The sequence below is a fragment of the Cupressus sempervirens genome, chromosome 11, assembly GCF_028749045.1.
Source record: "Cupressus sempervirens isolate cs-2001-9-10 chromosome 11, ASM2874904v1, whole genome shotgun sequence".
In the NCBI taxonomy this organism is placed as follows: Eukaryota; Viridiplantae; Streptophyta; class Pinopsida; order Cupressales; family Cupressaceae; genus Cupressus; species Cupressus sempervirens.
The window spans coordinates 681,504,592-681,518,408 of NC_143128.1; the positions used below are offsets into that span (position 1 = coordinate 681,504,592).

At 36.4% G+C, this 13,817-nt stretch overlaps 1 protein-coding gene across 1 annotated transcript in view; it reads left to right on the plus strand.

The window, feature by feature from the left end:
• LOC149531549 (uncharacterized) overlaps positions 1 to 13,817 on the plus strand; it is a 227,498-nt gene that overhangs the window by 101,887 nt on the left and 111,794 nt on the right. The window contains exon 6 of the mRNA XM_089807896.1: positions 13,295 to 13,353. Coding sequence (XP_089664022.1) covers positions 13,295 to 13,353 — 59 coding nt within the window. The remainder of the gene's footprint in view (positions 1 to 13,294; positions 13,354 to 13,817) is intronic.

Below are 13,817 nucleotides of genomic sequence, written 5' to 3' on the forward strand. Positions count from 1 at the left end.
CATGTTACTTATCAACTTAGGCCTTTCATCACATGGCGGAAAAAGATCAAAATTCCTACTAAGATATCTAGAGAAGCAAAATTTCAATTTTCTTTGCAGTATATCTCTTTTTTGGTCAAAATTCAGCAGGTCACTTGCTTGGTCATATGTCTTCTCAATTTGATCATCAAATTTGTCAATGACAGATTAACATAGAGCAGTGATGTCATCTTCCCTACTAATCCATTTATTCAAAATTTCCCTCAAGGTAGACTCATTGCTCTCTAATTCCTTCCAAATACTTACTAACCTTAACAATTCTAAAAAGAAAAGAGGCCAATTAATTCAATCCACCAAATACAAAATTGTGTCCTTTATGTTGGATACAATTGTTCAAATTGTGTGTTGTCTTTGATGTCACACAAATGTCGTATCAGTCATCAGACAGTGTCTACCGAGCTCAGAAGATCAGCAAGGCAAAGGATAGGGACTACCGAGCTTAGAAGGTCAGCAAAGCAAAGAAGCAGTTCTTACCGAACTCACTCGGTCATCAAAGGTAATTTGGAAGAAGCAGTTCTTACCAAGCTCACTCGGTCATCAAAGGTAATTTGGAAGAAGCAGTTCTTACCGAGCTCACTCGGTCATCGAAGGTAATTTGGAAGAAGCAGTTCTTAGCGAGGGATTCAGTTCTTACCGAGTAAACTCGACAACCAAAGGATTTTAAGGATATTGCAATGTTAATCGAGTCAAGAAGTTTAACTCAGGAAATTTCTGGAAACAGTATTTATCGAGCAGGGTCGGCCAATAAAGGATTTCATTGTTTTATGAAATAACGTTTATTTGTTTAGAGTAATATTTGTAGCCGACTGATGTATGATTTATTGGTAAATGTAACATGTAAATGGGCCGACTTGACAATCTGAATGGTATAAATAAGAGGTCAAGTTGCGAATTCTAAGTGTGAGTGTGATGGAAGTGTAGAATTATTGAGATATGAGGATTGATTATTGTGAAAGCGAATTTGAAAGATGATCATAGATCATTGAGGAGCAGCAGAGCCATATATGATCAAGGAGGATTTAATAATGCTGAACAGAAACCTGTAGCCAGCAAATTCAGTTGCATCTTGTTCAAGTCAATTCATTGTTGCTTTCTAACCATTGTAGCAGTGATTTCAAATCTCTTAACAGAGTTGGTTTAACAACCATTTTGTAAATCCTCTAACAAGGTGACAGTTCAGTTGAATTGTTCTAAAGACCTCTAGCAAGGCCACTCCTAACAGGGTGATTAAATTCTCTAATAGGGTCACACCTAACAGTGCGTATTATAACCTTTAACAGGGTTGGCTCCTAACAGGGCTCACTTCAGAAGAGTGAAAAATTGGTGACTAGTTACTTGGTGGTTTTTCCCATATTGGGTTTCCATGTTAAATTTGGTGTCTCTTGTGTTCACTTTGTTTTCAATTACATGCATGAATGCTTGAAAATAAGTAATAATTTAATTTACCGAGTTACAACATTTGTTTACCGAGTATTAGCAGTAACTAGATCTTTAAGACATCTAAGGGATCTGTGAATTAATTTTTGTTAGTAATTGATTCACCCACGCCCTCTCAGTTACTCTATCTTTAATCCCAACAATTGGTATCAGAGCTATTGGTGCTTACAGGAAAAGATTTGAAGGATCTAAGCTAAAGATCAGGATGTCTTACAAAAGGGAAATTCCAAGACTTAACAGGGACAACTTCTCAGCATGGCAAGGATTGATGAGGCTTCATTTGGCTTCTATTGGTGATACAGGGCTAAAGTACCTTGATGAAAAATATGAAGAACCTTCTGGTACATTATCTGTCAATGAAATTACTGAAAAGAAGACTCACAATAACATGATGATAGATATAGCATTTGCTTTGAGTTATGAAGAATTTGATGACATCAAGGATTGCAAAACTGCCATTGAAATGTGGAACAAGTTGAAAGAGATCTATGGAGGAGATGATAATGTGAGAAGAGCTAAAGCAGAAAGTTTGAGAGGGCAATTTGATCAAATGAGGACGAGAGAGGATGAAAATATTGCAAAGTATGTTGAAAGAGTTAAAGCATGTGTTAGTGCAATCAAAGCATCTAGAGGAGATATCAGTGAGGAGACAGTTATAAGTAAAGTTCTTAGAACTCTACTTCCCATTTATGCAATCAGAGTCTCTGCAATTTAAGAAAGGAGATGTGAGGCAAATCTTAAAATAAATTTAGAGGCCATAGTTGGAAGATTGACTGCATTTGAGCTAGACAATTGTGACAATTATGTTCCAGTTGCCAAGAACATTGAATCAACATTTGAAGCCAAGCTTTCACTCAAAAAAAAAGGAAAAAAGATGAAGGATCCACAATCAGACAGTGATGAAGAATTAGAATAAAGTTCAGACAATGATCTTGAAGTGGTTGAAGCTCTACTAGCAAGAAAATATTCAAGAGGCAAAGGGAAATACAAAGGTTAAGGTTCCTCTAATCTATTTCTCTTGTGAAGAAATTGGACATATTGCTGCTAGGTGCCCAAATAAGCAGAACAAAGATGAGAAGAAAGGTCACAAGTACAATGGTAAGAAAGAGTTCAAATCATTCAAGGATAAAGGTAAGAAAACATGTTTTATGGCAAAAAATTCTAATGATTCTGATGATGAAGAAGAAGATGAAATTGTCTACATTGCTGTGAAAGATGAGTCTGATAATGATGAGGAAATGACACTCATTTCTCATATGAGCAGAAATGATACATGGATCATAGATAGTGGTTGTTGTCATCACATGACTGGTGATAAAACTAAGTTTGAATATTTTGAAGACTATGATGGTGGCAGTGTAAGATTTGGTAACAATGAACGTTGTTGTATAAGAGAAAAAGGAAGAATCTCACTAACCAAGGAACTTGTATGTGATAATGCATATTGGGTAGAAGGACTACAACATAATTTGTTGAGTGTGGCACAACTACTCAATAATGGATTCAAAGTAGAATTTATGCATGGAAAAGCAAGATTGCTGGATGGCAAAAGAAAGCTGACTGGATCAGGCACTCAAACAAAAAGTAACTTATTTTATCTTGAATTTGGTGAATTTTCATGTTTCATTGCTCAAATTGAAAAAAGTTGGTTATGGCATAGAAGGTCGTGTCATGTAAACTTTGACAACTTAATAAAGATCAGTAAATTCAGAAAAGTAAGAGGTATTCCTAACATAAAGAAACCTGAGGATGGTCTATGCAAGAATTGTCAGATTGGTAAAATGGGAAAGACTAGTTTTAAAAGCAAGAACTATCAGACTGAAGAAGTTCTAGAAATTGTGCATACTGATTTGTGTGGACCTATTGGCATTGAAAGTTATACTGGTGAAAAATTCTTCATTCTGTTTGTTGATGATTATTCAAGAATGATGACTGTCATGTACCTTAGAGAGAAATCAGAAGCATTTGTGAAGTTCAAATGGTATTTGGCCAGAGTAGAAAAGGAAATAGGCAAAAGATTGAAATGGTTAAGGTCTGACAGAGGTGGTGAATTCATTTCACATGAGTTCAATAACTTTTGCATTGAAAGGGGAATCAAAAGATAGGTTTCAGCACCTGGAACTCCTGAACAAAATGGAATAGTAGAAAGAAAGAATAGATCTATAACGGATTGTGCAAGAACCTTAATGATTGAGAAAGGCATTGCTATCAAATATTGGAAGGAAGCTATCAGCACTGCAGTTCATACCTTGAACCGAGTACAGCTGAAAAAGGACTCATTTAAAACACCGTATGAGTTGTGGTATGGCTACAAACCCAATGTAAGTTATTTAAAAGTATTTGGAAGCAAGTGTTACATTTTGAAAGAATCTAGAAAAAGGTAAATTTAATGCACAAAGTGATGAAGGAATATTTTTGAGATACTCTTGCAAAAGCAAAGCATATAGATGTTTAAACTTATCTACTCACAAAGTCATAGAAAGTGCACATGTGAAAGTTGATGAGTTTGCAGAAAGAACAGAAGAAGAAAGCAAAAAGGAACCTGAAGACTACAGAAGATTTGTTTACATTGAACCTGATACAATGCCAAGTATACCAATTATTTAGGAATCCACAACTCCAGAGTCTTCAGTTATCGAGTCACAGGAAGTTCAAACCGAGCTAATGCCTCCCGAGCTGCAAGAACCCGAGTTGCAAACAGAAGCTACCGAATCAACATCTACCATGCTCGAGCAAGCATATCTAGAACAAGAAGTTGAAACACAGAAGGATAACAGTGCAAGTCATTCAAAAGGCAAGGAGCCCGTGTTAGCCAAGTATGTCAGAAAGCATCATGCACCAAATCAGATCATTGGTGATAAATTAGAAGGAACAATGACAAGAAGTAAGTTGAAAGGCACTTGTTTACTTGCTGATTTTGAACTTAAAAATGTCAAAGATGCACTAGACAATGAAAGTTGGATTGAAGTTATGAATGAAGAAATAGAACAGATAGAGAAAAACAAAACATGGACTCTTGTACCTAGACCGAAAGACAAGAATGTGATTGGAACAAAGTGGGTATTCAGAAACAAATTAAATGAAGATGGTAAGGTATCAAGGAACAAAGCTAGACTAGTATGCAAAGGATACTCTCAAGAAGAAGGTGTAGACTATGGAAAAACTTTTGCTCCTGTTGCAAGATTGGAAGGTGTTAGAACCTTACTTGCATATGCTGCATTCAAAGGATACAAAGTTTACCAGATGGATGTCAAGTCAACATTTCTCAATGGCATATTGGATGAAGAGGTTTACATTGAGCAGCTTGAAGGTTTTGTTGATCTAGAGAAGAAGGACATGGTCTGCAAATTGCATAAAGCATTATATGGTCTGAAACAAGCCCCTAGAGCATGGTATGAAAGATTGCATAACTATCTTATACAGATTGGTTTTCAAAGAACTAATGACAACAACAGTTTGTACATAAAGGAAGGACCAGATAATAAGATTGTTTTAGCAGAAATATTTGTAGATGATATTTTGTTTACAGGAAATGATGATCTTTGCAAAGAATTTTCAGAACAAATGAACAAGGAATTTGAAATGTCAATGTTTGGTGAAATCAAATTTTTTGTTGGTCTTCAAATTCAACAGAATAAGAATGGCATCTACATCACTCAATCTAAATACATCAAGGAGATACTGAAAAAGGTTGGTATGGAAGATTGCAAACCAGTTGGAACTCCTATGTGTACTGGATTAAAACTTACCAAGGATGATGAATCAAAGGAAGTGGATCAGACATTGTATAGATCTATGATTGGAAAGTTGCAATATGTAGTGCACACAAGACCAGACATTGCCCTTGTAGTAGGGATTGTAGCAAGATTCTCAGCAAAACCAAAAGAAAATCACATGATGGCAATCAAAAGGATCGTGAGATACTTAAAAGGAACTGAAGATTTTGGATTATGGTATAAACTTGGAGGAAAATTGGATTTAAAAGTGTTCACTGATGCAGATTGGGTAGGAAATATTGATGACAGAAAGAGCACAAGCGGAGGAGCTTTTTTTCTTGGAAAAAGTTTGGTTTATTGGACAAGCAAAAAGCAGAATTGTACATCTCAATCCACAGCAGAAGCTGAATATGTTGCAGCAGTAGTAAATTGCTCAAACATTGTGTGATTTAAACAATTATTGGAAGGTATGAAGCAAGAAATCAAAGAACCAGTTGTTATGTTTTGTGATAACACAAGTGCAATTAACATCTCCAAGAATCCAGTGATGCATTCAAAAACCAAGCATATTGCTATAAAATATCACTTTGTTAGAGAATTGGTGCAAGAAAAGGAAATAAGATTGGAATATATGCATACAAAAGAACAAATTGCTGACATATTCACAAAGCCTTTACCTAAGGATGCATTCTTGTATCTAAGAGGTAAGTTAGGGGTCATTCCCTTATCTGAGGCTCACTAAAATACAGTTTTAGTGATGCATCAACAGGAACAAAATTGGAAATCTATCAGTTGATGCAGCAAACCAATGAAGATATTGCATATGAATCAGTACTTCAGGTACAATGTTAGTCAGTTGTTTTGAGTTGTCTTTGGCATGTGTTGTCAAAGAGGAAGAATATACTGTCATATCTTTCTGAAATTTGCAAAATAATAAGAGTTTGTGTAAGAGGGAGAGATTATTATGAAAGTGGGAGTTTTGTATTCTGTCATTAAAGAACTTGTTTTCAAATTTCATCTTGCTATGACATGTTGTGTTGCTATCAATGCCAAAGAGGGAGATTGTTGTATACAATTGTTCAAATTGTGTATTGTCTTTGATGTTACACAAATGTCATATCAGTCATCAGATAGTGTCTACCAAGCTCAGAAGATTAGCAAGGCAAAGTATAGTGACTACCGAGCTCAGAAGGTCAGCAAAGCAAAGAAGCAGTTCTTACTGAACTCACTCGGTCATCAAAGGTAATTTGGAAGAAGCAGTTCTTACCGAGCTCACTCGGTCATCAAAGGTAATTTGGAAGAAGCAGTTCTTACCGAGCTCACTCAGTCATCAAAGGTAATTTGGAAGAAGCAGTTCTTATCGAGGGATTCAGTTCTTACCGAGTAAACTCGGCAACCAAAGGATTTTAAGGATATTGCAATGTTAACCGAGTGAAGAAGTTTAACTCAGGAAATTTCTAGAAACAGTATTTATCGAGCAGGGTTGGCCAATAAAGGATTTCATTGTTTTATGAAATAACGTTTATTTGTTTAGAGTAATATTTGTAGCCGATTGATGTATGATTTATTGGTAAATGTAACATGTAAATGGGCCAACTTGACAATCTGAATGGTATAAGTAAGAGGTCAAGTTGCGAATTCTAAGTGTGAGTGTGATGGAAGTATGGAATTATTGAGATATAAGGACTGATTATTGTGAAAGCGAATTTGAAGGATGATCATAGATCATTGAGGAGCAGCAGAGCCATATATGATCAAGGAGGATTTAATAATGCTTTACAGAAGCCTATAGCCAGCAAATTCAGTTGCATCTTGTTCAGGTCAATTCATTGTTGCTTTCTAACCATTGTAGCAGTGATTTCAAATCTCTTAACAGAGTTGGTTTAACAGCCATTTTGTAAATCCTCTAACAAGGTGACAGTTCAGTTGAATTGTTCTAAAGACCTCTAGCAAGGCCACTCCTAACAGGGTGATTAAATCCTCTAACAGGGTCACACCTAACAGTGCGTATTATAACCTTGAACAGGGTTGGCTCCTAACAAGGCTCACTTCAGAAGAGTGAAAAATTGGTGACTAGTTACTTGGTGGTTTTTCCCATATTGGGTTTCCACGGTAAATCTGGTGTCTCTTGTGTTCACTTTGTTTTCAATTACATGCATGAATGCTTGAAAATAAGTAATAATATAATTTACCGAGTTACAACATTTGTTTACTGAGTATCAGCAGTAACTAGATCTTTAAGACATCTAAGGGATCTGTGAATTAATTTTTGTTAGTAATTGATTCACCCCCCTTCTCAGTTACTCTATCTTTAATCCCAACACCTTATCCTATTGTCATGCTGAATACCTAACTTGCCAAGTGTTTTGTCTTTTCTTCATTCAATTCTTTTGCAGTGGCATCTTCTTGATGTAGAGGGTCAGGAATATCAACTATAGGACTGGTTGATGGTGGAGGAGCAGGTAAAGAGGCAATTAGTCTCTAGGGTGATTCCCCAATTTCTAATATTCTAATTTGTTGTCCTTTATATTGGGCCATCTCATTCTCAAGTCTCAACCTCTTCCTAACCTCTTCATTATAGGCTATCGAAACTTGTTCATACTTCACTTACAACTCCTGCATTAATTTCTTTTCCTTTCTTGCAGTGGCTAGTGTAAGATTTTTAGTCCCCACATTCATCTTAGCTGCCTATTCATTGGGAGTATCTTCTACCCTTTTTACAATTAGGCTGCCTGATATATCTAAGTCACTAGGCTCAGAGGAGCGATTCTTGGTTCCTCTTTGTAAAGACCAAATAACCAAAGCAGCATGATCTTCACTATATTTCACACCGCTTAATGCTTTGTGTTTTTGTTTTTTTAGTGTTTATTCCTTTCTTCACTGCATCAAAAACCATAGCATTTGCAATGTCGCAATTAGGGAGAAGTGGCACTCCAACTCCTTTGATAATTGTTCTTCCTTCTTCAAGAGCTATTCTGTTAAACTCCTGCATCATCTCATCCTTGATTTCATTTTGTTTAACAAAGTCTTCCTTATCAGGTTGCTCTGTTTTCCTTTTGTGACACCTTTCTTCAAAATTTGCAATATTCACTCTCCATCCAAACTGATAAAAAGCTCTAGACTTAATGAAGGTATCGTCTGATAAAAATTATGGCTAGCCTGTTCAATCATAGGGTCTAGCTCTTTTCCTTTAAAGTCAACTACAATCAACTCCAGATTGGGCACAGGGGGTTCTTTCAAAGTTCCTTCTTCTAGCTCTGTTGTAGTAATAAAAACTCCACCTTGGCTTCCAAGCTGCTCCATTTGCTCAATCATGAGTTGTTCTTCTCCTACACGAAGGGGTGATTGAGATGGTGTATAAGTTGCCCCTTGAACCATAGATTCTTCTCCAGTTCTTTGTCTCTTGGCTGCTGGTTTTGATGGTCTCTCCTCAATTTGTGGTCTTTTATGGGCTAGGGAAACAAAGGTATTTGCTTCTATTTTCTCCTTCCCTTTGTTGTGATCATGTTCTCCCACCTTGACTACATTATAGCCAGAGCTTTTCTGAACAATAAATTGTCTTGATCCCACAACAGGGGTAAAAGATAGTCGCTTCATGACTTCTCTCACTCTATCAGGATAAGTTTTGATGAGGATGGGTTTCTTTTCATTCAGAGTATCCATTATCTTTGCAAAATTTGTCATCGGCTTGTTCACCTTGTCAACCATTGTTTTGGCTTGTAAAGTTTCTTACCAGATTTCAAATTCGTGGCTGATTGATGCACAACTTTTATTGCAGGTATGAACACTGTTGACAAAGAATAGATTTGCTTTAGAATCTATATATGTTAGTACATAAATAACAGATATAATATATTGTTCTTAAACTTGAAATGTACTTCGATCCTTTGATGTGCTTGCATTAATTTATTTTGATGCCTTGTTTATTTGGGCTGATCAAGTATACATATTACATGGAGGGGTGTGAGGGTGAATGGTCATGTCTTCGAACATTCACCATCACACCGATTCGGTGTTAATTAATCATGCCCGATTTGTTACAGACTTAACACAAGTCTAATAATGTATTACCAATCATTATGAACTATATAGATCGATAGTGATCTAAAATCAAAGGAATCTGAATATCTTCAATCATGCCTTAAATGATCTCAGACAATATGTATATGATCATCGGTTTCAACTGTGCGTTGTTTCACATCTGCTGTAATACACATGCATATATGTATAACAATATGTGCATCATACTGGTGTACATATATGCATATGTATATATATGCTGATAATAGTTATTGTTAGACCGAAGCTACGTGCTTTAACATAGCCTCAGAGAATGGGCTGTAATCTCTATCAAAACAATTTATAAACTCTAACACCCTAGAGTAAACTCTCCATTTTTCCTTTTTTACCTCTTGCTCTTGCAAGGAAAATTCATTTCTTATAATATCCTCTGGATAATAAAAATCATGTTGATGAGCTTTGACCTGTGCTCTTTGCCTGAATATCTCAAAGAATCCTTCATTGTCATCAAATCTTGCATGGGAGGTAGCCATTTTATAAGAAGATCCAACCTCCCTTGATAATCACGTATTGGTGTGCCACAATGCATCTTGGAAAAATTGAGCCTTTTGATCTACCTGATAGTTCTATTTCCTCTAATCCACCTATTTGCCATAATATCTCTGCTAAACCAACTTTCAAAGGCACTTGGTATGGTAGTACATGCAAGGTCCCTCGAAATCCATATACTCAGAACAAAGAAGAAACTTGATATGGGATTATGCATGCCCAACTATGGGAGACTTTCAAATTATTTGGGGAATCCATAGGTCTAATAAAATCCAAAAGCAACTTAGGGATCCTTGGGTTGTCTCTTGACAAAAGCATCCTCAACGTTGATGCAAAATACCTGTCGAATCTAACAAAGGTGGCTTCACTTGCATCCCATGACATGTCTGCCTTCCATTACTGAATAGGAAAAGGCTCTCCCTCATGCTCTCTTGTTAATTGCATCTCCTTCTCAAAATAGGTGACCCCCTTGAACGGGAACATATGCATCAACATTGAATACCACCCAAATGTTTTCTCTATCTTCCCTTTCGCAAGCCCAATCAATCCCACATGGATTTCTTCAGCTAGAAAGGAGGCAAAATCGAAAATAATACTAATTGCAAAGCATGAATTCTGCACCATCATATACATGAACTTGATTGGCATGAAGTCCTGCTCATATCACCAAACACCCTAAATAAGGACATATATATCTAGGGCACAGGGATTGAAAAATTGTTTCTTAAAAGGCTTATGGGTCGAGGCTATGACCAATGTTAAATTCCCAATGGTTGCAAGGTGCCCCCTCAGTGCTCCTTGCTTAATTTGCACCTTCTGAGATTGTATTCCTTCTCTAATTTCTGAAAATCAATGACCTCATGGTTTTGTGAAGTAGGGTCCATACCGAACACTTCCTAAATTTCTTCGGGTGTTATTTTCACTAAACATTCCTCGTTTACCCCCCTTACAAACCTAGTTATTGGATCATACATTTTGGCTATTGAAGTGAGAAGGTTTGAATCCATGAACACTCTTGGAACAACTAATTTTTCAAGGTCAAAGTTCAAAATGTTACTGTGTGGGGCGAATAGTTTTCTCTCTAAAACCATTTTTTGAAAAGTTGCAGCATAGTTTAGATGTTCCATCTCGAGTCCAGTTTCCTCTGCCATACAAGCCCTCAACCACCTTCAATCTTGGAGTAACAGGGACCAATTTCTTCATTTGTAGTGTGTCGTTAGTGGGCTCGTTCAATTGTTCTAGAAAATCATCGTGAATATTTCTATGCTGGTAATCCCTTTGCCCAAAGAAATCCTTCTTCGGAGGCATTGTGAAAAGCATAAACAATTATCAAATTTCTTTCAGGAGAGATATTCACTTACTAGGATCGAAATTTTCAACTGGTTGTCACTGTAGCTCATTGTTGCGGATGCTCGTAATTTAGCTTTACACAAAGATTGTTTTCAGCCAGCACTATACTCTAATTTTTCAACAATCTCTTTTTTAGAATGAATTATCAACTTTTCGTTATAGCTTCTATACCAATTTGCACGAGAGGCATTCAATTCTCATAAATGTTTTTACTGCAAGCAGGGATGTATATTTCGCTACAAAATTTGAAGCGAGGCTGTTGACTCGTAAAAATCTGATGGACATGACTTATTTTAGCTGCTGATTGATTTTTCATCTCTTGATCTGGCAGTCAAATCAATCTTATCGTGACATGTGGAAACCTCCTGTCTTATCAGCATCCCTTGTGTACTGGTTACAATGCATGGGACACGTGTCATCATGTTGTTATGTTGCCAAGGTTAAAATTCCTGCATCTTCTTACAGCGACATAACGACAGTTGTGGATCTATCTTTGATCTGATGGCTGGGAAGAAATAAACCTAACTTATTCCAAGTGGGCCATATCCTCCACGTGTCGTCATGTTGTTATGTTGCTTTGACTAAAGTTCATGCATTTTGGAACAGTGACACAACGAAAACACTTGATTGATATTTGATCCAACGGCTGAGAAAGCACTACGCCTTCTAAACTATGCTAACCCACAAGGACACGTGTCAACCTGTCGTTATGTCGCTTTGGCTAAACAATCCGCATCTTCTTTTAGCGACATAATGACAGCCATGGATCTATCCTAGATTTGACGGTTGGGAAGATATTCCATTTATTGAGCTATACTGGCCCATAGGGACACGCATCGGCTCGTCGTTATGTCTCTAAGACTAAAAACTCCGCATCTTTCTATAGCGACATAACGACAACTGTAGATCTCTGATCTAATCAATGGCTGAAAGAAAACTTTGAAAACTGGCTCGCTTTGACAAAAAGACAAATCATAAGCAAACAACTGTCCCTTGAATGACCTCATCTCCTTTTGGACATCTACGGATTCAAAAGGCCCCACCTTGGACACATAGTCGCTATGTCGCTAAGATTAAAAACCTTGCAACTCTCCATAGCGACATAACGACAAACATAGATCTTGAGGAGATCTACGGTGGTGTTGATTTCAAGCGTTGTAACAATTCCTTAGTCCCACTGACAGGTGTCACATTGTCGTTATGTTGCCTTAAAATTCACACAACTATCCAAGGCGACATAGTGATGACCGTAGATCTTGAATAGATTTGATGGCTAATAAGATGTGTTTGACTTCTGCATTTTCTATGGTCCCATATGATAGATGTCAACTCGTTGTTATGTCGCTAAGGTTAAAAACACTACATCTTTCTATAGCGACATAATGACAACCCTCGATCTTGAGGAAGATCGATGGTCCTCATAGCAACTTACAACTTCGGTTTAAAAAAAAAGTAATTGATGCGGGATAAGAGTTAACCACAACAAAACCACGAGTTGAAACAAAGTCACGAGTTAGGGAAAAAAACCCAATTTCCCGAAAGAAAACAAAAATAATAGAGAAAAGCCTTATAGAATAAAAACATAGAAAGGTACTAGGGTTTTTCAAAGTATTTAACATTAATATTTAAGGTTCATTTTAAATCTCCCGCCCTAAACCAAAGATGCGACTGTTAAAACCTTCAAGATATTTTAGAACATTGTGAGGTAATAGGGCACAAAACTAGGGTTTTTGTAGGGCAAAACTGCACACGAGAATCGCAAACCCTAACTGCGTAGATGGAAAAATTGGATTTTCACAACAAATTTTGAGGAATTCAACAAGGTGAAAAACCAGGCCAACATGTAGCAAGGAGTTACTAAATTTAACACTCAATTAAAACACATAGGATGCATTTTCTACCTAATAGAATAAATATTTTTTGGAAAACTGTAATATGCATTCACAAATCGTATTATTTCTTGTTTGTTCTTTACAATAATTTGTATCCATAGCTTTACTCCGTGCTTTTGCCCATACTCTGTTTAGTTATCGGTAGAAGTAAGCTTGTTCTCATATTAATGTAGCAGATTGTTGTCTATAATCTTAGGTGTTTAAAGCGGTTATGACTGGATTTTATGTTTTTGTTGGCACGTTACAATTGGATTTTTGTTACTTGTTCATTCATTTTAGTAATTTTTGCAGACTGGCAGATGGCTCCCTATATAGAAGCTGTGGGTGCTCAGAATTATTCCCACTTCATGGTATGGTCTGCATTTTCTTTTTAAGTGTTTTGAACTTTTGTCAGTTTCCGTACCTTCATTTAATTGTTCTAATTCCTGGTAGCATTTTCAAAGTCAAGGTAGTTTAGAACATTTGACTGCTCAAGCTATTCTTGATTATCATTTTTCTTAAAATCATTTATATAGTTAATGTTCTGCCAGAAAGTTGCCCATCAAGAGGGTGTCAATTACTTGATTGTTTTCTCATTTGAAATTAACATGTATCCTTATATCTGCTAACTTCTTTTTATTTAGTGCCCTTGTGTATCTTTTATGGGCGCGACATTGTGTTTGTTATATTTCTTGCCAAATTTACGTTCACCCAAATCAGTATTTCTACAAATTTCAGGGATGGGGGATTGGCTATTTAAAAAATATATAAAGTATATCTGAAATGTTAATACAAAAACTATAACATTAAACAAACTCCCGGATGCTGAAATTTT